The sequence below is a fragment of the Rana temporaria genome, chromosome 3 (genome assembly GCF_905171775.1).
Source record: "Rana temporaria chromosome 3, aRanTem1.1, whole genome shotgun sequence".
Classification (NCBI taxonomy): domain Eukaryota; kingdom Metazoa; phylum Chordata; class Amphibia; order Anura; family Ranidae; genus Rana; species Rana temporaria.
Genome location: NC_053491.1, coordinates 9,064,110 through 9,087,767, shown reverse-complemented (window position 1 = coordinate 9,087,767; position 23,658 = coordinate 9,064,110). Strand labels below are relative to the sequence as shown.

Here is a 23,658-nt window from a genome sequence, read left to right as displayed (position 1 = left end):
AACCCGGCCCTCCAGCTGTGGTGAAACTACAAGTCCCAGGAGACATTGCAAGACCCCGACAATCACAGGTATGACACCTAGAGGCAGAGGCATGATGGGATTTGTAGTTTCACCACCGCTGGAGGGCCGAGGTTGCCTCCCCCTGTTGTAGAACCTTGTTTTGCGAATCCTACTCACAGTATCAAGCTGTTTCCTCAGCAGAAGCTCAAAGTGCTGGTTCTTATGTAGAATGTCAAACACATAAAACATATCGTTGTAGCGACCAATCCCAGACAGGAGCCTAACCTGGAAGAGAAGTCATTGTGAAGCCCGAAGAATCATTTAGCTCAGGGTCAGAGGTCAAAGGGGAAAAAGGACCTACCATGAGACTATACTCGCGTTTTCTCGCTAAGTGCATCTCCGTCAGATGGCGGCATACATGAAGAACGCGCCGGATCCCCTCTAAGTGGCATGTCAGACTGAAGCACTCATGTGCAGAGATAAGGACCTCGATAACTAAAAATGTAACAGGAAAATTAACAGTCAAACAAGGAGCTATAAAAAAAATAAAAGGCAACATACAGATGAAAGGTTCAACAAAAAAACACAACTGAAATTGCAGTTTTCAATAGAAGCCTGACAGTTTCTTATATCTCTAATGGTGAGATCTCTGCTCTTGTAAGGAAAGGCATAATGCATTGAGTCATATATATGTGTGCGCAGGCGCAAGACTACACTGAGCCATACTCATGTACGGGGATGTGCATGTGCGCACGCCTGTCACTAAGGCTGGAGCCATTCGGGATATTTAAACAGAGCTGCTGTACTGGATCCTAGCTGTCACCTGTCCTGAATTCCTGTGCCTACCTGTCCCCCCCAAAACGACGTCATCTATGACGAAACGCGACGAGTGGGGCCTACGACGGTGACGTCATCATGTACCTTACATAATGGCCGGGACATCTTATATTGGCCCTGGCGAAGGATGTGCACGTGTGCATGCCTGTCACTAAGGCCGGCGCCATTTGGGCTATTTAAACAGAGTTGCTGCACACGATTCCTGAATAACCTGTCACCCGTTCCTGTGTCTACCCATCCCCCCCAGACAAGGCTGGAGCCATTCGGGATATTAAAACAGAGCTGCTGTACTTGATCCTTGCTGTCACCTGTCCTGAATTTCTGTGTCTACCTGTCCCCCCCAGACGACGTCATCTATGACAAAACGTGACGGGTAGGGCCTACAACGATGATGTCATCATGCACACAGACCTTAATGGCCGGGATCGGGTCGTTCTTTATGTCTTGTTTTTGAACTAATCTGTTGGCACATCTTGTATTGACCCTAGCGAAGGATGTGCACAATCGCATGACTGCCACTAAGGCTGGAGCCATTCGGGCTATTTAAACAGAGCTGCTGCACTGGATCCTTGCCTGGGTCTATAGCGTTTCCTGAATAACCTGTCCCCCGTTCACGTGTCTACTCGTCCCCCCCCAGACAACGTCATCTATGACGAAACGTGACGGGTGAGGCCTACAATGGTGACGTCATCATGCACACAGAGCTTAGGTAATGCCTGGGATCGAGTCATTCTTTATGTCTTGTTTTTGAACAAATCTGTTGGCACATCTTGTATTGACCCTAGCGAAGGATGTGCATGTGCGCACATGCCTGCCACTAAGGCTGGAGCCATTCGGGATATTTAAACAGAGCTGCTGCACTGGATCCTTGCTGTTTGGTCTCTGCTCTTGTAAGGCAAGGCATAATGCATTGAGTCATATACGTGTGCGCAGGCGCAAGACTACATACACTGAGCCATACTTATGTACGGGGATGTGCATGTGCGCACGTCTGTCACAAAGGCTGAAGCCATTTGGGCTATTTAAACAGAGCTGCTGCACTGTATCCTTGCCGTTTGGTCTATAGCGTTTCCTGAATAACCTGTCCCCCGTTCCCGTGTCTACTCGTCCCCCCCCAGACGACGTCATCTATGACGAAACGTGACGGGTGGGGCCTACGACGGTGACGTCATCATGCACACAGAGCTTAGGTAATGTCTGGGATCGAGTCATTCTTTATGTCTTGTTTTTGAACGAATCTGTTGGCACATCTTGTATTGACCCTAGCGAAGGATGTGCATGTGCGCACATGCCTGCCACTAAGGCTGGAGCCATTCGGGATATTTAAACAAAGCTGCTGCACTGGATCCTTGCTGTTTGGTCTCTGCTCTTGTAAGGCAAGGCATAATGCATTGAGTCATATATGTGTGCGCAGGCGCAAGACTACACGGAGCCATACTCATGTACGGGGATGTGCATGTGCGCACGCCTGTCACAAAGGCTGGAGCCATTCGGGCTATTTAAACAGAGCTGCTGCACTGGATCCTTGCCTGGGTCTATAGCAATTCCTGAATAACCTGTCACCCATTCCTGTGTCTACCCGCCCCCCCCCCAGATGACGTCATCTATGACGAAACATGGCGGGTGGGGCCTACGACAGTGACGTCATGCTGCACACGGACCTTAAGTAATGGACGGGATCGAGTTGTTCATTATGTCTTGTTTTTTGGCACATCTTGTATCGACCCTAGCGAAGGATGTGCACGTGTGCATGACTGTCACTAAGGCCGGCGCCATTTGGGCTATTTAAACAGAACTGCTGCACTGGATCCTTGCCGTTTGGTCTATAGCGTTTCCTAAACAACCTGTCACCCAATCTTGTGTCTACCCATCCCCCAGACGACCAAAGTCGCATGCAGGCCTGGATTTTCTCCCTGTGCCGCCCCAAGACCAGGTCCGTCAATGCCGCCCCAACACACACACACACACACACCCCATCACATAGAGGGCCTTCATCCAGACCGGCCCAGGGCACAACACATCAGGGTACAGGGCACATCAGGGCAGAGGGCACATCAGGGCACGGGGCACATCAGTGCACATAGCACATCAGGACACGGTGCACAGGGCACATCAGGACACGGAGCGCAGGGCACATCAGGACACGGAGCGCAGGGCACATCAGGACACAGAGCGCAGGGCACATCAGGGCACAGGGCAAATCAGGGCACAGGGCAAATCAGGGCACAGGGCAAATCAGGGCACAGGGCAAATCAGGGCACAGGGCAAATCAGGGTGCATGGCAAATCAGGGTGCATGGCACATCGTTTACCAGCTAGCATGCAGAGTAGCGCAGGAAGCGTGTGTAATTAGTTCTCTTTCATGTCACTCTGCTCCCCGGGGGCCTCTTCTCTCTTCTCGTCCATCCCAGATGATGTCACAAGCAAATGGGGATTGACGAGAAGAGAGGAGGGTCCGCCGGGGAGCAGAGTGACATGAGGGAGCTTATTACACACGCTTCCTGCGCTACTCTGCATGCTGGCTAAATCTCAATCTACCCATCAGGCACCAGCTGTCGGCGATTGACGGGTAGATCGCCGCGGACCTCCGATGCAGATTAGGCGGCCACTGTAACCGGCCCACTGAGCCCATCGGCCCACCAGGAAACTCCCGGTAGACCCGATGGGCAGTCGATCCCTGCCCCCTGTTGCCGCGGCGCCGGCGCCACCCCTGCACCCACTGCCGCCCCGAGGCCTGGCCTCGGTGGCCTTGTCTGGAATCCGGCCCTGGTCGCATGACAAGTCGCACAAGTGTGAATGGGGCCTAAATGAGGATTGAATAAAGTACTGACTGGCTTGTAGCTCAGTAAGGGGAACCGTCTCCAGATGCTCCAGCAGGTTTAATCCCACCAAAGTTGGGTCAGGACACAGCTTGGCAAGTTGCAGAAAGTTGTCTCTCTTCTCTGACACATTATACATTTCAGTTTGCCCTGAAGACAAAAGGATAAGGGTGTTAGAAAGTGAGAGCAGTGATGAAATAGTAAAATAATGTACCATCACATGGCTCAAAACCATTCTCCATGTACTGGAAAAGACTGGATGACATTTGTTGTGATCCAACACTGACCTCCTTCCTTGTCCATAGTCCTCCAGAATTTCAGGCACTCCTCCGCCACTATTTTTGCTACCGTCTCCGGGGTCAGCCTATGAGAGCTTATAACTGCCTGCGCTCTATCAGCAAGCTCGGGGCGATTCTTGGACAGCACAGTACGTAGAACTTCACTGGGATCTCGTGAAGATACTTCGGAGAAGGAGCAATGAAGATCCTACATTTAGTGAACAGAGAGAGAAAAGTAATGCAGAGCTATAGAAACTCAGACACATACAGTGGAGAACCTCGGATTAAGAGCATAAACCGTTCCAGGAGAATGCTTGTAAACCAAAGCACTCGCATATCAAAGCGAGTTTCCCCATAGAAGTCAATGGAAACAAAAATAATTTGTTCCTCATTGACTTCAATGTATTGCAATACTGCATGTGGCCAGAGGTGGGGGGGCGCCAGAGAGCCTTGGAAATGGCCGGAAAAGCCAGAGGACAGCTCGGCTAACCTCCGCAAAAGACGGGGAACTGAGTATTTCTGTGTCTTTCCGAGTCTTTCAGATCGGCGCCGTTCGGCTCCGGCACCCCTCACCTCAGGCTAAACGCGGTTCTGCACACCGCTTTGGCCCGAATACTGCTCGTTTGGCAAACCGAGTTAGGATTCTTTTTAAAACCGTGCTCATATTGCGAAACGCTTGTTAACCGCGTTACTCGCAATCCGAGGTTCCACTGTATTAGCACCGATATGGAATTAGCAGGTCTCATTTCCAAACCTTCACGGATTACCTGGCTCAGCTCGTACATACACAGCAGTTGTCTGCAAAATGCCTTGCCATGCCTACACTTATCTTTCAGGGTCTCCATATTCACCAAGATGGGATCGGTGGGGCTCCGAGAGGCTGGAGACTCCACACTGGATGCTGCAGGGAAAGGGGGGGGAAAAAAGTAGAAAATAAGCACTTCAAAATATAGAAGACAAAATATATCAATACTACAACAACTCCAAAGGTGCAATACTCGTCACCCTCAAATAAAATGGTCGCCCTGTGGTTCACAAGAACACACATGGGAAGAAAAGCCAGGGGGTACCAACCACGTAAAAGATTAAATGTGCCAAAATACATAAGTAAAATCATATATCGCCTGTAGTAAGCAAAGCCAATCCCAGGAGTAAAGTGAAAGATGTCATTTGGGACGAAACACGTAGGATGGAGCCAATATTCGTGATGTCATCATGCAGTCGGAGTCTGGAAGTGGCCCGATTTATTCCTGATACTAGCTTTGCTTACTACAGGCAATATATATTTAGTTATGTGAGTATTTTGGCACATTTTAATAAACAGTTACCTGGATGGTTTTACGCTATGCTGTAACCTTGTTTTTTCTTCCCATGAGTGTGCTTGTGAACAAGAGGGTGACCATTTGATTTGAGGGTGATGAGTATTGCCCATTATCACAGAGGCTTCCTTATATTAAACGCTACTTGACTTCTCTTATATAGGAGGGTCAAAACGATTATGTGGTGTTAAAAGGTACATGTGGCCTGGTACAGGGGAAGAGGACCTTGTTACGGGCATGTGGCCTGGTATGGGGGAAGAGGCCCTTGTTACGGGCATGTGTCCTGGTATGGGGGAAGAGGCCCTTGTTATGGGCATGTGGCCTGGTGTGGGGGAAGAGGACCTTGTTACGGGCATGTGGCCTGGTATGGGGGAAGAGGCCCTTGTTATGGGCATGTGGCCTGGTATGGTTCACGAGCCCCCCCCCCCTCCTTTCCTGGCCTGCCAGGCTGCATGCTCGGATAAGCGCCTGGTATTGATTTTGGGGGGACCCCCACACATTTTTTTGGTTTGTTCTTTTGGTGTGGGGGATCCCCTTCAAAATCCATACCAGACCTAAAGGGCCTGGTATGGATTGGGGAGGGGGGAGGGTGGGCAACACTGTTTTTTTTCAATGCCAGCTCTTTTGTTTACAACCTGTTGTCAGCGGGGATGACTCACTGTTGCTAGGACGCCGGCGGGTGCTGGTGGCTTCTTAGCAACCATTGACTCATTCATGCTGCTGACAGCAGGGATGAGTCACCAGGTTGTTAGGATGCTGGTGGCTTCTTAGCAACCATTGACTCATTTATGCTGCTGACGGCAGGGATGAGTCACCAGGTTGTTAGGATGCTGGTGGGTGCTGGTGGCTTCTTAGCAACCATTGACTCATTCATGCTGCTGACGGCAGGGGTAAGTCACCTGGTTGTTAGGGTGCTGGTGGGTGCCAGTCCTTAACAACCAGCACAGAATGCTCCAAATGCAATCTTCCTACATAAAGGTTTATCATGAGAGGTGTGTATATAGGTATTTATACAAAATGACACTCACAGCTATATAATCTTTTCCTTCGGCTCCATATGTTTGCTTGTGCCTCTATGCCCTCGGCAAGAATATTCTGAATATCAGGATGCAGCTGAGATACTGGCACGTCCCCCGATGCCAGAGCCCTACAGCTCAGCACGAGCCATACATCCAAATGGGACAGCTGGAAGTACCTGCATACGCGGCTGGCCTCGTGAACCATGCTTTCATCCAGAAGTCGGTCTAGGAAGGAGCTCAGTGTCCGGGTTCTGTCGGTTTCCTCCTGAGGGGCATTACACAGCGGGGGCAGGGTGGTGACATCGAGCAGTAAAGGGGTGTTTAGCACAGGGATAGCAGAGAAGGAGAATTTGGCGGTCAGACTAGAGAACGCAGACAGAGAAGGGAGCTGTCGTAGCCCCCCGCTACTATCCAATATCTCCTTCTCGATGCGACAATTCCAGATCTGCTGTTCCAACTCCTCCAAAGTCGCCAATGGAGAACCATTATCCTTCGAGAGCCAATGCCCAGCAAGAGACAATAAAAGCTCCTGTTCTGCTAGGCACTCCATTTTTTCTGCCATGGGCGCTGTAGGGGCTGCGTAACGGGAGGCCTTCGATCGGAAGAAGTTGGATGCCACCAGTGGGGAGAGGTGGTTGGTGTTAAAAATCTCATGACACTTCCTCCAGTACTGTGCCCGGCTCTGAGGGCATTCCCACTGCCCAAGCTCTTGCATGTGGCGTCGGTCCTGTAACACCTACGGAAGACGGAACGTTGAAAAGATTCCTTCAATTATCTTTAGAAGACGGCAATGAATGCAATCTACAATCACACCAAGCGAGCGGGGCTGGTGCAAGAATTGACACCCTAGGAGAAACCTAATTTTGCCACCCCCTTGGCCCCACCCCTGACTCCACCCATTTTGCCCTGCCCTTGTAACATGTGATCTACCTGACCCATAAACTGACCTACCAACCTGACCCATACACTGACCTACCAACCTGACCCATACACTGACCTACCAACCTGACCCATACACTGACCCACCTACCTGACCCATACACTGACTCACCTACCTGACCCATACACTGACCCACCTACCTGACCCATACACCGACCCATCTACATGACCCATACACTGACCCACCTACCTGACCCATACACTGACCTACCTATCTGACCCATACACCGACCTACCTACCTGACCCATACACCGACCCACCTACCTGACACATACACTGACCCACCTACCTAACACATACACTGACCCACCTACCTGACACATACACTGACCCACCTACCTGACCCATACATTGACCTACCTACCTGACCCATACATTGACCTACCTACCCGACCCATACACTGACCCACCTACCTGACCCATACACTGACCTACCTACCTGACCCATACACTGACCTACCTACCCAGGGCCACCATCAGGGGGGTACAGGCAGCACACCTGTAAGGGGCCCGGTGGTCCCCAGGGGCCCGGATGGTAACCCCCCTCTTTTTTGTAATATATATATATATATATATATTTTTTTTTTTTTTTTTTTATTAAAGGGCCCAGAGGTCCCCAGGCGCCCGGAGGCAACCCCCCCTTTTTTTTATAAAAATATATATATATATATATATATATATATATATATATATTTTTTTTAATATATTTATTTATTTTTTCTTTTTATTAAAGGGCCCAGAGGTCCCCAGGGCCCTGGATGGCACTCCCCCCCCCCCCACCCCGGTTCTCTGCTCCAGGGGGCCCATGCCTAAAGCTGTGTAAGGGGACCCCATAATTCCTGATGGCGGCCCTGTACCTACCTGACACATACACTGACCCACCTACCTGACCCATACACTGACCCACCTGACTCCTATTTCCTGCATTACTCACAAACACCCCCCCCCCCATTCCCCACACACCTCTCGATGTAGATGAGGAGGATCCATCCTCCACCTTACCTCTGTGCTTCATCGACCATCACATCTGGGCTCTCCTCACCACTGGGCGGGCAGCATTGATTAGGTGTTCCCAGCCAGCCCTGCCACCCAGACGCTCCATGGTGTCCCTGCTGGCCGGGAGGTCAACTAACAGACGCTGTACCACTCCACGCTCCTATCTCCAAGCACCCCCCCCCCCCTCTGTTGCACAGGAGGAATGCGCTAGAGCAAAAGAGTCCTGAGACAGAGTCCGTGGCTGCGCCCAAGGTGGTAGTGTGCCCTAGGTGGCTGCCTACTTCGCCTAGTGGTAGCACCGGCCCTGCAAGTGAGGGTTTGGCATAATGACCAGGGCTGAGTGGCTTATGATGATACAGCATCAGGTTTACAGATCACATTGCAAATATTGCTGTGTCACCAGGAGCCACTTACCTCTGGCTTCCCCAGGGGGTCCCCAAACATTCCAAACAACATGCCAATTTACTATCTTTCATACTTTGTGGAGGGGGGGGGGGACTGTGGTCAGCGGGGGTAGAAAATGTCCCAGAATCAGTAGGAATAAAAAATGCCCAAGTGTTAGTGAGAGTGGCACCTGTGGGCAGTAGAAAATTAATAATGCCCCATCATTGGTGTCAGTGGGAGGAATGGTGTCCCATTATTGGTGTCAGTGGGAGGAATAGTGTCCCATCACTGGTGTCAGTGGGAGGAATAGTGCCCCATCATTGGTATCAGTGGGAGGAATAGTGCCCCATTATTGGTGTCAGTGGGAGGAATAGTGTCCCATCATTGGTGTCAGTGGGAGGAATAGTGTCCCTTCATTGGTGTCAGTGGGAGGAATAGTGTCCTATCATTGGTATCAGTGGGAGGAATAGTGTCCCATCATTGGTGTCAGTGGGAGGAATAGTGTCCCATCATTGGTGTCAGTGGGAGGAATAGTGTCCCATCATTGGTGTCAGTGGGAGGAATAGTGTCCCGTCATTGGCGTCAGTGGGAGGAATAGTGTCCCGTCATTGGCGTCAGTGGGAGGAATAGTGTCCCATCATTGGTGTCAGTGGGAGGAATAGTGTCCCATCATTGGCATCAGTGGGAGGAATAGTGTCCCATCATTGGTATCAGTGGGAGGAATAGTGTCCCATCATTGGTGTCAGTGGGAGGAATAGTGTCCCATCAGTGGTGTCAGTGGGAGGAATAGTGTCCCATCATTGGTATCAGTGGGAGGAATAGTGTCCCATCATTGGTGTCAGTGAGAGGAATAGTGCCCCATCATTGGTGTCAGTGGGAGGAATAGTGTCCCATCATTGGTGTCAGTGGGAGGAATAGTGTCCCATCATTGGTGTCAGTGGGAGGAATAGTGTCCCATCATTGGTGTCAGGGGGAGGAATAGTGTCCCATCATTGGTGTCAGTGGGAGGAATAGTGTCCCATCATTGGTATAAGTGGGAGGAATAGTGTCCCATCATTGGTGTCAGTGGGAGGAATAGTGTCCCATCATTGGAGTCAGTGGGAGGAATAGTGTCCCGTCATTGGCATCAGTGGGAGGAATAGTGTCCCATCATTGGTATCAGTGGGAGGAATAGTGTCCCGTCATTGGTATCAGTGGGAGGAATAGTGTCCCATCATTGGTGTCAGTGGGAGGAATAGTGTCCCGTCATTGGTATCAGTGGGAGGAATAGTGTCCCATCATTGGTGTCAGTGGGAGGAATAGTGTCCCATCATTGGAGTCAGTGGGAGAAATAGTGTCCCATCATTGGTGTCAGTGGGAGAAATAGTGTCCCATCATTGGTGTCAGTGGGAGGAATAGTGTCCCATCATTGGTGTCAGTGGGAGGAATAGTGTCCCATCATTGGTGTCAGTGGAAGGAATAGTGTCCCATCATTGGTGTCAGTGGGAGGAATAGTGTCCCTTCATTGGTGTCAGTGGGAGGAATAGTGTCCCACCATTGGTGTCAGTGGGAGGAATAGTGTCCCATCATTGGTGTCAGTGGGAGGAATAGTGTCCCATCATTGGTATCAGTGGGAGGAATAGTGTCCCATCATTGGTGTCAGTGGGAGGAATAGTGTCCCATCATTGGTGTCAGTGGAAGGAATAGTGTCCCATCATTGGTGTCAGTGGGAGGAATAGTGTCCCTTCATTGGTGTCAGTGGGAGGAATAGTGTCCCATCATTGGTGTCAGTGGGAGGAATAGTGTCCCATCATTGGTGTCAGTGGGAGGAATAGTGTCCCAAGGGCTGGATAAAGACAAGCACAAGGCCACATCCTGCCCACAGGCTGTAGTTTGGAGATCACTGCTCTACCTGCCCCCAGTCTGGACTGGAGAGGGAAAAAGCTAAATAAAGAGCCCTTCTCTATGTACTCGGCTCTACCCTCCAGTCAACATGCTCCTTGTCAGCAAATTAGTGGAGATATTTGCCCCCCTTCCCTCTCAGATTGGGTAACTTTACCTCCTCTATAACCAGGTTGTCCGTGGGCAGCTCTGCCAGTTTTGCGACTTGATGTGCCAGAGAGAACTGTCCCCCATCCACAAGTATCTGCAGAAGCCGCTGACATTCTTCCTGCAGTGCCGCCGCACTATAGTCACTCAGAAGTCCCCTCCTCATGAAGAACGGCTGGTCCTCTATGATCTCAGTCAGAACTCTCAGTTTGTGTATTTCCAGATCTAGAAAGACATCCATGTGATGATCAGAGGACTAGAACACAGGAAAACCTTGGATTGAGAGTAACTTGGTTTGAGAGCGTTTTGCAAGACAGGCTACATTTTTAAATAAATTGTGACTTGATATACAAGCGATGTCTTGATATAAGAGTAGCGTCATGTCACCACTGAGGAGAGGCGCCTCTAAGTGTAGCAATTTGGTTACATTTAATGAAGGTACAACAATTAGCAACATGTTTCTACACTTAGAGGCGCCTCTCTTCTCTTTTATACTCTGGAGCTCCTGCTGGATTTTGCTTCTAATCCCCCTGTGGACGGACATTTTATGGTCACACAACCAATCACATCGCTCTAATCTTTTTATATGGACTATAAACTGAAGGATTTATGAATAAATGGTTGTGGAACGAATCATCCGATTTTCCATTATTTCTTATGGGGAAATGCGCTTTGATATACAAGCGCTTTGGATTACAAGCATGTTTCTGGAACGAATTATGCTCGCAACCCAAGGTTTTACTTACTGTATTACATGGCTTCAAATATATGTAGAGCCAAAAAAAGTGCCCCGCCTTTTTTCTTTAGCGCTGTCTGTATCCTGCGGGGCAGATTTCCCTTTACTTCCTGTCTTGGATACGCAACAGGAAGTGAGTGGAAATGTCACCAAAGTGAGTTGTCTGCAAAAACATCGATCCTCACCTCTTGGTCTCATGACCTCATAAATGTCAGATTTATCTTTTCCGTTCGGTCCCCAGGTCACATAGAGAGGTAAATCTCCTCTCAGCAGGGGGCACAGACCAAAGTAAAAACTTGGCAGAAGTTCTAACCCTTCCCCACTCCATCCATGACTTAAAGTGCGTGTTACCCTAATATTTCATATTTCGAAAATGTGTCTGTGTTACCATGTGGCAGACTTTCGTGCCTTAAAAACGCTCATCCTACTTTTGGATGAAAGCGAAGGTACAACGAGTCAGGAGCATATTCCTGAAACTTATGTCAGGGGGCAGAGGGTACAGCTATCACAGTACCAACACGATATTGATATCTTGGAAAAGGCAGTTAAGAAGAAATCTGTAAACTTTCCCTCACTGCACACCAATGCAAATATATGGGCATTTCTGATGCAAACTGTTAAAGAAATCGAATCGCTTCCCCTATATAGATCAGCCAATCAAAATTTGAGTATTGCACATAAAATGGCCCTGGATAGTTTAAGTCACAATCCGAATTTGGTGATCAAACCCTCGGACAAGGGCGGCAATATTGTAGTCATGAACGATTTAGATTACAGAAACATGTGTTGGGATATCCTTAAGAACCGCACATGGTACAAACCTGTTTCAGAGGACTTAATTGTCAGATATAACCAACAATATAATGATACCACACAGCTTGCCCTCTCCGAGGGTTTGATCACCAAAGCCATTTTTGAGGGGATACAAGTCCCCTTCCCTAAAATTCCCACTTTCTACGCGCTTCCAAAAACGCACAAAAATACGATACGTCCACCCGGACACCCCATAGTATCAGGAATAGGTTCAAAAACTGAACGGGCAAGTAGGTTTGTTGATGAATACCTCAGACCCCATGTGATAGCCCTACCCTCCTATATCCAAGATACCCCTGACCTCCTTAGAGCCCTAGATGGCCTCAATGTACCTCCTGGATGCTTTTTGGTATCTATTGATGTCGAAGCATTATATTCTAACATCCCGCATGTTAGGGGCTTGGAAGTGATAGCGGGATTTCTGGCAGAAAAAGGTCCCAAACTAAATAAACTCAATACTTTTGTGCTTAAGATACTGGCCCATATTTTAACAAAGAATATTTTTTCATTTGACGGGTCCCACTTCCTCCAGGTACAGGGTGTCGCTATGGGCACATCCTGTGCACCCTCATACGCGAACCTGTACCTGGGGGGGTGGGAGCGAGATTTGTTTTCCGACGATGAGCCTAATGATCTTCTTTTGTTTGTGTTGGGCTGGTTCCGATACATCGACGACATACTCCTATTATGGACAGGAACCCTTGACAACTTACAAACATGCATGCAACTACTGAGTCATAACAGTTATAATTTGAAATTTACTATGAGCTCAAGTCAATCAGTTATTGCCTTTTTGGACATTTTGATTTATGTTAATGAGACCGGTATCATTAACACCTCCCTCTATCGCAAGCCCACAGCTGGGAATACGATTTTGCACGCAGCTAGTGCCCATCCATCTCCCCTAGTCTGCAGTATACCATACGGACAGTATTTGCATCTACGACGCAACTGCTCCGACGATATAAAATTCAAAATGGAAGCAGACCAACTATATATTAGATTATTTAGTAGGGGTTACAGCAGGACATGCCTCAAAAAGGCTTACAATACTGTAGAGTAACAGGTAAACGGAGAGCGGAGTTACTTTCGAAAGTGACCAAAAAGCCAGTGTCCAATACCACCCGGTTCATCACCACGTATTCTGACCAGCACAAACAGATACTGGACATTATGCACAAACACTGGCACCTTCTGACCATTGACCAGACGCTATCCAAGTATACAGTATAGGACATAACCCTGAGATTACTTTTAGATGCGCCTCTTCCATCCGTGACCGTTTAGTTAAGAGCAAATATTGCAAGTCAAGCTCCGAACCACTACCAATTCCAGGCCTATTTAAATGCGGTTGCTGTAATTTCTGTGATATGATATTGGAAGGCACATCTGTTCGGCTACCCAATGGTCAAACACATAAACTGCGGCAGCATATAACATGCCAAACCAAAGGAGTCATCTACATTATATTCTGCCAGTGTGGCAGTTTTTATGTGTTTAAGACCATTCGTCCTTTTTGGAAGAGAATTAAAGATCATGTTTATTACGCCACGAATGGCCTACTAAACACCACCATTGGCCACCATGTGGCATTTAGACATAAATATGAGCCTTCCTTATTTAAATTTTCTGCCCTGGAATATATCCCTGAGGATACACGGGGGGGCAACTTCGATCAAAAAGTATTACAATGCGAAACTAAATGGATCTACTGCCTCCGAGCCAATTATTTTCCAGGCCTTAACAAGGCAATTAGCTTTAAATCTTTTTTGGAGATCTGATTCAGTAAACCATTATTTGAGGTCCCGGTGTGCATAGTTCCCCCTTCTCTGACTCTCCTCTGTTGTGGTTCCATCTAGGTTAGCCAATGTTAACTTAGATGTAACTGTCTCTGGATTGACTCTTAACATGACATGTTGATAGTCTAATGTTAGGGACATTCTATCTTCGGAATCCTATGAGTTATACCCCTACGACTATACATAGTCTAACTGATTTAGGAATGACAACTACTCAATGATACACCATCTTTGTATAATAAAATATTATACCATTGCTATATTAGTGTTTTACTAATTAGGAAGTATTTTAATTTAGTTCTTGTTTAAAGTATTTTTTATTATTGTTTAATATATTCTCTATACTTATATGATATGTGCGTATGATTTGTGCTCCCTCGCGCATCATGGTGTATTTATGTGTTCATTCTAAAAATCATCCTAATGAACTGGACAATTTTGGACACTACTTCTTCAATTTGCGCTGTTCTTTTGAACATAGGCTTTAAAATATATGCTTAAAGCGGTAGTTCACCCTCACTGACTTGATTTTATCATCGAGACAGGCATTGTAGCGCGAGCTACAGTATGCCTGTCCCGATTTTTTTAACCCCGGACTCACCTTGTAATCGTACATTGTAGATTTCGGCTCCCGCGGGGAATGGGCGTGCCTATGGAGAGGGAGGATGATTGACGGCCGGCCCTGGCACGTCACTCTCCCCGAAGACAGCCGGAGTAGGTCTCGGCTCTTCACGGCGCCTGCGCACAGGCTATGCGCAGGCGCCGTGAAGAGCCAAGCCTATTTCGGGTATTTCCGGAGAAGCGTGACGCGCCAGAGCCGGCCGTCAATCATCCTCCGTCTCCATAGGCACGCCCATTCCCCGGTATCTTCGATGTACGAGAACAAGGTGAGTACGGGGGTAAAAAAATCGGGACAGGCATACTGTAGCTCGCGCTACAATGCCTGATTTTATGGTAAAAGAAAAAAAAATATTTTTTTTTCATTGATAGGGTGAACCCCCGCTTTAATGTGGAGAGTCTTTTGTTACTTTTTTTTTTTTTCTTTCTTCCTATATTATGTTTCTGTGTTTCTCCCCCATTCCTGTTGCTGTATGTCAGGATTTTTTTTTCCATGCTGCGCATAATGACACGGATGCGGACCACAATACTTTCATTGATGACAGTCTTTTCTAGGTCCTGTTGTCTGTGTGGTGTCTCCTTTCACTGGCCGCCGTGAATGTGTAATGCCTGCACCTGACCAATTACTGGTCTGTGTCTGGGCTTGTGGGCGTGCATGTTTCCGTGGATACACGGCGCCGCCCACTGGCAATGAATGGCCTCCCAGCATACAACAGGCACCAAGCCTGTAATGGACGCATAAGCGTCATGATGCTTTGGAACTGGCTCCACCTATAGACACTCCCGTGTTATAGTTCATTGATCTGCTACTATTTTAAATTTGATCTGTTCCGCTGCCTGTGTGTGTTTTTTTGGTTGTTGCTGTATTGTTGTTCTCGGCGCATCGAGGCCTACGGGTAACTGACTGCGTTTTGTACTTTTTTTTGTACTTTTAAGAATTTTAATAAATAAATAAATAAATAATGCGCCGGAGATGCTGCGGCGCGGTATAGTGACGTCATTACGTCACGCCGTCGCCATAGGGTATTTAAACTCGGCTCACATTGAGATCCGTGTACACAGCGCTGGCTGCTACCCTGGGGCACACGTGAATCTCTGCTTATCATAGTAAGTCATCAAGGAGCTCTCTCTGTTTTTTGACTATACTTGCTTACATATTGTTTCATCCGAATGAATTGTCTGTTCATTTTTACTTTGCTCCTCCAGGAGCGCTTTGGCTTTTTGGGCTCTATTGCCTTAAAGTGCGGACCGTAATTGGATTCCTACTGCACTACTGCCTATACTTGACTCCGTGAAATTTTGCCCCAGTTGCATTTCCATTACTGGATATTTTAGGTACATTTTCGTTTATTATTATCCTTGGTTTTGCTGTGGCTGCCGTGCTACTTTGCGACCATACTGTATATATACTTGTAGTTGACTGCTATAGATAATTCTTTTCTTTACTTTTACATCCTTTTAGAGAATGGGGCGTATGATTGCCTGTTGATTGTTCGGCAACACCCCTACCCACCTGCTGCTGGTTGTTACCGTGCTGCATCAATACACCATTTTACTATATAATCTTTGACATCATGGGACTATCACCATAGGTGTAACTAACTAGGACTATCGGTATGTAAATTATTTATATGTCCGCAAAGTTTGGCTTGACTTCGCCTCTACCCTTTTTCTTTCCTCTTTTCCCCCCTTTTTTCTTCCTTTCCCCCATTTTTCCCTTTGTACGATTGCTCCCATATAAGTATAGTCTATACAATTTCCTATATTTTTTCTACCCAGTAGATGATCATCAATTACTCGGATACAATCGATAGTAAATGAAATAGATTTATTTGGCATCCATCCAAGGAATGCCTGAACTAGTTTGGATGGACACGTCCACCATGATGTGCTAGGTGATGTAACCATGTTGTATGTATATGTATATATATATGGGTGTTTTAAACTCTGTTGTCAATGTTTGTAAAACCATTAAAAATGTCTCTATGCTATACTAATTTGATACATATTTTTTTAGATTGTGAAAACAATATTTGTATACTGCAAAAAATCCTTCTGGTCTCGTCCTGAGGAAGCCCAACGGCGAAACGCGTAGGCGACTTCAAAGGATTTGTTCATAATTAATCAATGATTTATATGTTTTTTTATTGAATTTCCATCTATGCTGTAATAATTTTTTCCATTTTTGTAATATATTTTAGACATACTTCCGTCTTGCCTCAAAGTCCGACTACCACTCACTTCGGTGTTTCTGTTACCATGTACTTGTATTACAAAGTATCTTGTTATCTTTGTATTGCTTCCTTTGTGTGAAATCCCTGGTGATCCTGCTTTACTATTAAAAACTGACCATGCTAGGCAGGAGGTGTTGAGGAAATTTTATGAAGATGTATTTAATATGTATTGTCATAGTGTCGCCCAGTGTTAGTTCTCCCGCAGCCTGACTGGGGCAGACTGACGCTGGTTGAGTCCCGTCTGGTAGTGGAAAACTTCCTAAAGTTGGAGAGAGGTGTTTGCAGAGTGGGGAGATGTCCGCCAGCCAGTGGTGGTGCATCCTTCTTAGTGGGTGAAGGAGCGCCGCCCCCTCTCTCCTGCACCCACTCACTCAACAATACATAGATTCATGCATTGCATGAATCTATGTATTGTCGCCGCTGCCACCCACTATTCAGGTGGCCGCCCCCCTGTTGAGCGCCGGCCATCTGAATAACAGCGGCTGTGATAGGCTTCCCGATTACAGCCTGTGGGCTCTAATCGGCTTCCAAATAGTTAACCAGAGGGCGCACAGGGTGTGTGTTCCCTGGTTAACACTGACACGCGTCTCAGCCAATCAGGTTCACCGGGTCTGGTTACTGGTCACCTGATTGGCTGAAGCGACATCGAGGGCGGGATAAGATATCAAGGGAGCATGAAGGAGGATGACTGACCAGAGAAAGGTAAGTGCTGGGCAGGGGGAAAGCTGGCGGTATTTTGGGGAAATCTGGTGGCATTTTACAGGGGAAAACTGGCAGCATTTTACAGGGGGCAAACTGGCGGCATTTTACGGGGCAAACTGGCGGCAATTGATAGGCACAGTGGCGACAATTGATGGCACAGTGGCGACAATTGATGGCACAGTGGCGACAATTGATGGCACAGTGGCGACAATTGATGGCACAGTGGCGACAATTGATGGCACAGTGGCGACAATTAATGGCACAGTGGCTGCGTTTGAAGGCACAGTGGCGACAATTAATGGCACAGTGGCGACAATTAATGGCACAGTGGTGACAATTAATGGCACAGTGGCTGCGTTTGATGGCACAGTGGTTGCGTTTGATGGGCACAGTAAAGCTGCAATTGATGTGTTTTTTTCGTTTGTTTGCGCCCTTTCAAAAAAAAATTTAAGGACCAGCCCCACTGCAGCCAGCGAAGGTCCCCTGTGCGATCGGCTGGGGGGATATGTTCACTCTGCAAGGACATTATCGGTTATGGGGGGATCTTTCTGTTGTGTGTATGATCAGCACATGGCAGGACGCGTAGCGTACACCTGCAGATAACCTCCCATCCACAGGAACAGTAGTATAATCCGGGTATGCGTTGTTCTCTGAACAACGTAGAATAAGGATTCATACCAGCGGTAATACAGGAGCTTTTAAATTGTTATGGTAAGGGAGAGCGTCCATGTTTGAAAGCCATGCGGCTTCTTTTGTCTAGCTTCCAGGTACGGGGGACAGGAAAAACATGCATGCTGTCCCTGTCCAGACACGCCCATAAGACTCCCCTAGCCATTATTTCTTGGTTGTTTGTACAAGGTCATTTCCTGTGTGGAGGTCATTGCCCGTGATGTCATTTCCCATGGAGGAAGCGATTGGCTGTTGGAGTCATCACTTCCTGTTTGTCATTGCTTTTGTTGTGTTTGAATAAAAACCAAGTGTGGTGCTGGGGAGAGGCCCAGAAGAGCATGATGCTGAGAACGTAAGCTGTGGTGATGTCTGTTTACTTGGGGATGCATTATACCAAAAGACTGAATGTGTGCTTATTAGCACAGGAGATATGGTTTACGCGCAAATTTCCATGACAGAGGGAACATCCATCCCAGTGTGGTCAGATGCCTGTCTGCACTCCATTGGTCAGAATTCTGCTACCCCCCACCCCCCCCCCCCCAGTGTAGTCCAGTGTAAAATGCAGATACATAAATACATATACCGTATATACTCGAGTAAAAGCCAAGTTTTTAAGCAAATTTTTGTGCTGAAAATGCCCCCCTCGGCTTATACTTGAGTCATCTTTCTGCGCCTGATCTCCCGGACTTTGGGGACCCGGTACTGGCCGGCCGTAGGTCCCATTGACCCCAAACTTGGCACACACGTAGCCCCACTCTTCCTCTACAAGTTTGTTGTCAGGGGAACCTACGGCCAGGGAGCACCAATTTTTCAAAGCCGGGCACCCCTTCTATAGACTCCCATGTTAAACGGTCATTTCTCCGGTACCGGCCGGTCGTAGGTCCCCTGGACCTGGAACTTGGCACACATGTAGCCCTATTTCTCCTCTACAAGTGTGCAAAGTTTGTTGTCTGGGGGACCTAGGGCTGGGGAGCACCGATTTTTCAAAGCCGGACAACCCTTCCATAGACTCCCGTGTTAAACGTCAGTCGAGGCATGGGCAGTGAGGTATGGGCACAGTGAGACATGGGCACAGTGAGACATGGGCACAGTGAGACATGGGCACAGTGAGGCATGGGCACAGTGAGGCATGCAGATGGACACCCTAGGCTTATACTCGAGTCAATACGTTTTCCCATTATTTTGTGGTAAAATTAGGTGCCTCGGCTTATATTCGGGTCGGCTTATACTCGAGTATATACGGTATCTATGTTTTATAAATATATAGCATTTCTATTTACATACAATTTAAATTCCCATTTGTAAATGCATTTGGTTACCTCCACATAAAGGCTGACAGTCGGTGTCGCTCAGAAGCTGCAAAAATCTCAGCACCTCGTAGGAAGTTGGGCTCTGCAGGAGGAGAACCCGCAGAAGGTGAGATGCTTGGGTCTGAAGCCATACAACCGGGATTGGAAGTGCAGAACTGTCATCAATGGACCGGAGCTGCAAGAGAATTGGAGGTCACTGAAGGATACCGAGCCAACGGTCACCCAGCTGGTATAGAGTCTGCTTCCGGTAGCTTGGGATCTTAAAGGGGTTGTAAAGGTTCGTTTTTTATTTTATAAATAAGTTCCTTTAAGCTCGTGTATTGTTGGTTCACCTACCTATTCCTTCAATTTCCCTTCTAAATGTTTTTTTTCTTTGTCTGAATTTCTCACTTCCTGTTCCTCCTCGGTAAGCTGTTCTGGCTGACTAACCCCTATGGATGATGGGGCAAGCTTACTGAGGAGAAACAGGAAGTGAGAAATTCAGACAAAGAAAAAAAACATTTAGAAGGGAAATCTAAGGTAAAGGTAAGAGAACCAACAATGCACTAGCTTAACCACTTAAGGACCGCCTCCTGCACATATACGTCGGCAGAACGGCACGGCTGGGCACAAGCACTTACCTGTACGTCCTCTTTAGGTGCCCGCGACCCGGTCCGAAGCTCCGTGACCGCGGCACCCGCGGACCCGATCGTCGCTGGAGTCCCGCGATCGGTCCCCGGAGCTGAAGAACGGGGAGAGCTGTGTGTAAACACAGCTTCCCCGTTCTTCACTGTGGCGCCGTCATCGATCGTGTGTTCCCTTATATAGGGGATCACAATCGATAACGTCACACCTACAGCCACACCCCCCTACAGTTAGAAACACAAATGAGGTCACACTTAACCCCTTCAGCGCCCCCTTGTGGTTAACTCCCAAACTGCAATTGTCATTTTCACAGTAAACAATGCACTTTTTGCTGTGAAAATGACAATGGTTCCAAAAATGTTTCAAAATTGTCCGAAGTGTCCTCCATAATGTCGCAGTCATGAAAAAAATAGCTGATCGCCGCCATTAGTAGTAAAAAAAAAATAATTAATAAAAATGCAATAAAACTATCCCCTATTTTGTAAACACTATAAATTTTGCGCAAACCAATCAATATACGCTTATTGCGATTTTTTTTTACCAAAAATATGTAGAAGAATACGTATCGGTCTAAACTGAGGAAAAACATATATATTTTTTTTTTTATTGGGATATTTATTATAGCAAAAAGTAAAAAATATTGGGTCGGATTCAGATACATCGGCGCATATTTCTGCCGGCGTTGCGCATCATATTTACGCCGACGTAACACAGAGAGGCAAGCAGAGTATTCACAAAGCACTTGCTCCCAATGTTGCGCCAGCGTAGCGTAAATTCTTCGGCGTAAGCCAGCCTAATTCTAAGTAGGTGGAAGTGGGCGTGATCCATTTAAATGAAGCGTGACCCCATGCAAATGATGGGCTGAACGAACGGCGCATGCGCCGTCCCGTGGAAGCATCCCAGTGCGCATGCTCAGAATCACGTCGGAAATACTCCCTAAGATACGTCGAATCACTGCCTAAGACGTGAACGTAACCTACGCCCATCCCTATTCACGTACTACTACGTAAACGACGTAAAATACGACGGTCCATACCTTAACATGACTTACACCTGCTTTATGAGGCTTAACTTTACGCCGGACGTACGGCTTACGTAAACCGCATATATGAATGCGCCGGGCGCAAGTACGTTTGTGAATCGGCGTATCTCACTCATTTGCATATTTGCAATGAGGCGGCCAGCGTAAATATGCGCCCAAGATACGCCGGCGTAGGAAAGTTACATCGGTAGGAGGAAGCCTATTTTCAGGCGTATCTAGTTCTATGGGCACGGCGCATAGATACGACGGCGCACATTTACACTTACGCGGCGTATCTGTAGATACGTCGGCGTAAGTGCTACGAGAATCCGGGCCACTGTGTTTATTTTCCAAAATTGTCGCTCTATTTTTGTTTATAGCGCAAAAAATAAAAACCGCAGAGGTGATCAAATACCACCAAAAGAAATCTCTATTTGTGGGGAAAGAAAGGACGGAAGTTTTGTTTGGGAGCCACGTCGCACGACCGCGCAATTGTCAGTTAAAAGCGTGACTGCGCTGAAAGCAGAACATTTACCTGGGCAGGAAGGGGGTGAAAATGCCGGGTATTGAAGTGGTTAAAAAAAAAATCTTATGTATTTTACTTTTTATTTTGACACTGTCCTTTTAAAAAAAATTAGGTCACTTTTATTCCTAATACAAGGAATGTAAAAATCCCTTCCTTGCAATAGAAAAAAAAAAGCATGACTGGAAAGAGAGGAGAGGGGCAGGGAAGAGGATGAGAGGGGCAGGGAAGAGAGAAAAGGGGCAGGGAAGAGAGGAGAGGGGCAGGGAAGAGAGGAGAGGGGCAGGGAAGAGAGGAGAGGGGCAGGGAAGAGAGGAGAGGGGCAGGGAAGAGAGAAGATGGGCAGGGAAGAGAGGAGAGGGGCAGGGAAGAGAGGAGAGGGGCAGGGGGGAGAAAGAGGCAGGGAAGAGAGGAGAGGGGCAGGGAAGAGAGAAGAGGGGCAGGGAAGAGAGCAGAGGGGCAGGGAAGAGAGCAGAGGGGCAGGGAGTAGAGAAAAGGGGCAGGGAAGAGAGAAGAGGGGCAGAGAGTAGAGAAGAGGGGCAGGGAAGAGAGGAGAGGGGCAGGGAAGAGAGGAGAGGGGCAGGGAAGAGAGAAGAGGGTCAGGGAAGAGAGGAGAGGGGCAGGGAAGAGAGGAGAGGGGCAGGGGAGAGAGGAGAGGGGCAGGGGAGAGAAAGAGGCAGGGAAGAGAGGATAGGGGCAGGGAAGAGAGAAGAGGGGCAGGGAATAGAGCAGAGGGGCAGGGAGTAGAGAAAAGGGGCAGGGAAAAGAGAAGAGGGGCAGAGAGTAGAGAAGAGGGGCAGGGAAGAGAGGAGAGGGGCAGGGAAGAGAGGAGAGGGGAGGGGCGAAGAGAGGGGAGGGGCAGGGAGAAGAGAGGGGAGGGGCAGGGAGGAGACCAGAGGGGAGGTGTGGGCAGGAGAAGAGAGCGTATTCTCACTAAACACTAGAGATGGGCTCAGGCATGTTTGAGATTATAGTCCCAACCCACCTGCCCGATCCCGCCAGGAATCCGACACTGCACATCCCTAATCACAGGCAGTGAGACATTTCTTGGTCCGCAGCTGCACAGATCAGGAAATGTCTCACTGACTGTGATTAGCAGGGTGTAGTGTCGGCTTCTTGGCGGGATCGGGCAGATGGGTTGGGACTAGGATCCCCAACACGCCTGAGCAATCCACATGATGTAAAAGAAAATGTGATTCATCAGACCAGACCACCTTCTTCCATTGCTCTGTGCTCCAGTTCTGATGCTCACGTGCCCATTGTAGGAGCTTTTGGTTGTGGACACGGGTCAGCATGGGCACCCTGATCGTTCTGCAGATACGCAGTCTTATATGCAGTGACAGCCCACCCATAAGGGGAGTATGGGTGCCACCACCCCATCTATGCTTCCGGCCCCCTAATCTACATGCAGGACGCTGGACGCATGGATTTCAATGTTTTGTTTTTTTAAGCACATTATTAGAGCCTGAGACTCTAATTGGCTTAAGAAAAGGGGGGCTCGGGGCAATTTTGGAATTGAATTTTTTTTCGAATTCGAAAACAATTCATAAAGTATTCGAAAACTATTCAAATTCAAATATTTTGTTTGTTATTTTGGAATAACGAATAACGAAAATTTGTCCGAACTTTCATTCGGAACGAAACGAACCACACGTGTCTAGCCGGGAGTCCAAAGCCCTGAATGGCCGGGAGGAGAAGATGAAGGGGGACGCGGAGGCCGGGAGACAGAGGAGGAAGCCGCCGCCGCGGCCGCCGCTGGATTCAAACACTCTCCTCCTCCCTGCTCATATGCAAAAAAGTCCGATGACCATTTTTTCTGCTTTCAACACATCGACTTCAGGGACAACATGTTTACTTGTTGTCTCATATATCCCATCCAGTTTTAGATGCCCATTGTAAATGAGATAATCAATGTTATTCACTTATACTGTCGCCTATACTGCCGCCCATACTGTCGCCCATACTGCCGCCTATACTGTCGCCCATACT

At 47.8% G+C, this 23,658-nt stretch overlaps 2 protein-coding genes across 13 annotated transcripts in view; both read right to left on the bottom strand.

The window, feature by feature from the left end:
* KIF23 (kinesin family member 23) overlaps positions 1–23,658 on the bottom strand; it is a 912,882-nt gene that overhangs the window by 115,793 nt on the left and 773,431 nt on the right. The window lies entirely within an intron of this gene.
* Positions 1–23,658, bottom strand: part of SPG11 (SPG11 vesicle trafficking associated, spatacsin) — a 147,984-nt gene that overhangs the window by 19,938 nt on the left and 104,388 nt on the right. The window contains exons 29-36 of the mRNA XM_040342210.1: positions 19,511–19,676; positions 10,631–10,845; positions 6,281–7,007; positions 4,701–4,834; positions 3,943–4,141; positions 3,668–3,805; positions 362–495; positions 178–285 (exon numbers count right to left, since the gene is read on the bottom strand). Of these exons, the coding sequence (XP_040198144.1) occupies positions 178–285; positions 362–495; positions 3,668–3,805; positions 3,943–4,141; positions 4,701–4,834; positions 6,281–7,007; positions 10,631–10,845; positions 19,511–19,676 (1,821 nt within the window). The remainder of the gene's footprint in view (positions 1–177; positions 286–361; positions 496–3,667; positions 3,806–3,942; positions 4,142–4,700; positions 4,835–6,280; positions 7,008–10,630; positions 10,846–19,510; positions 19,677–23,658) is intronic.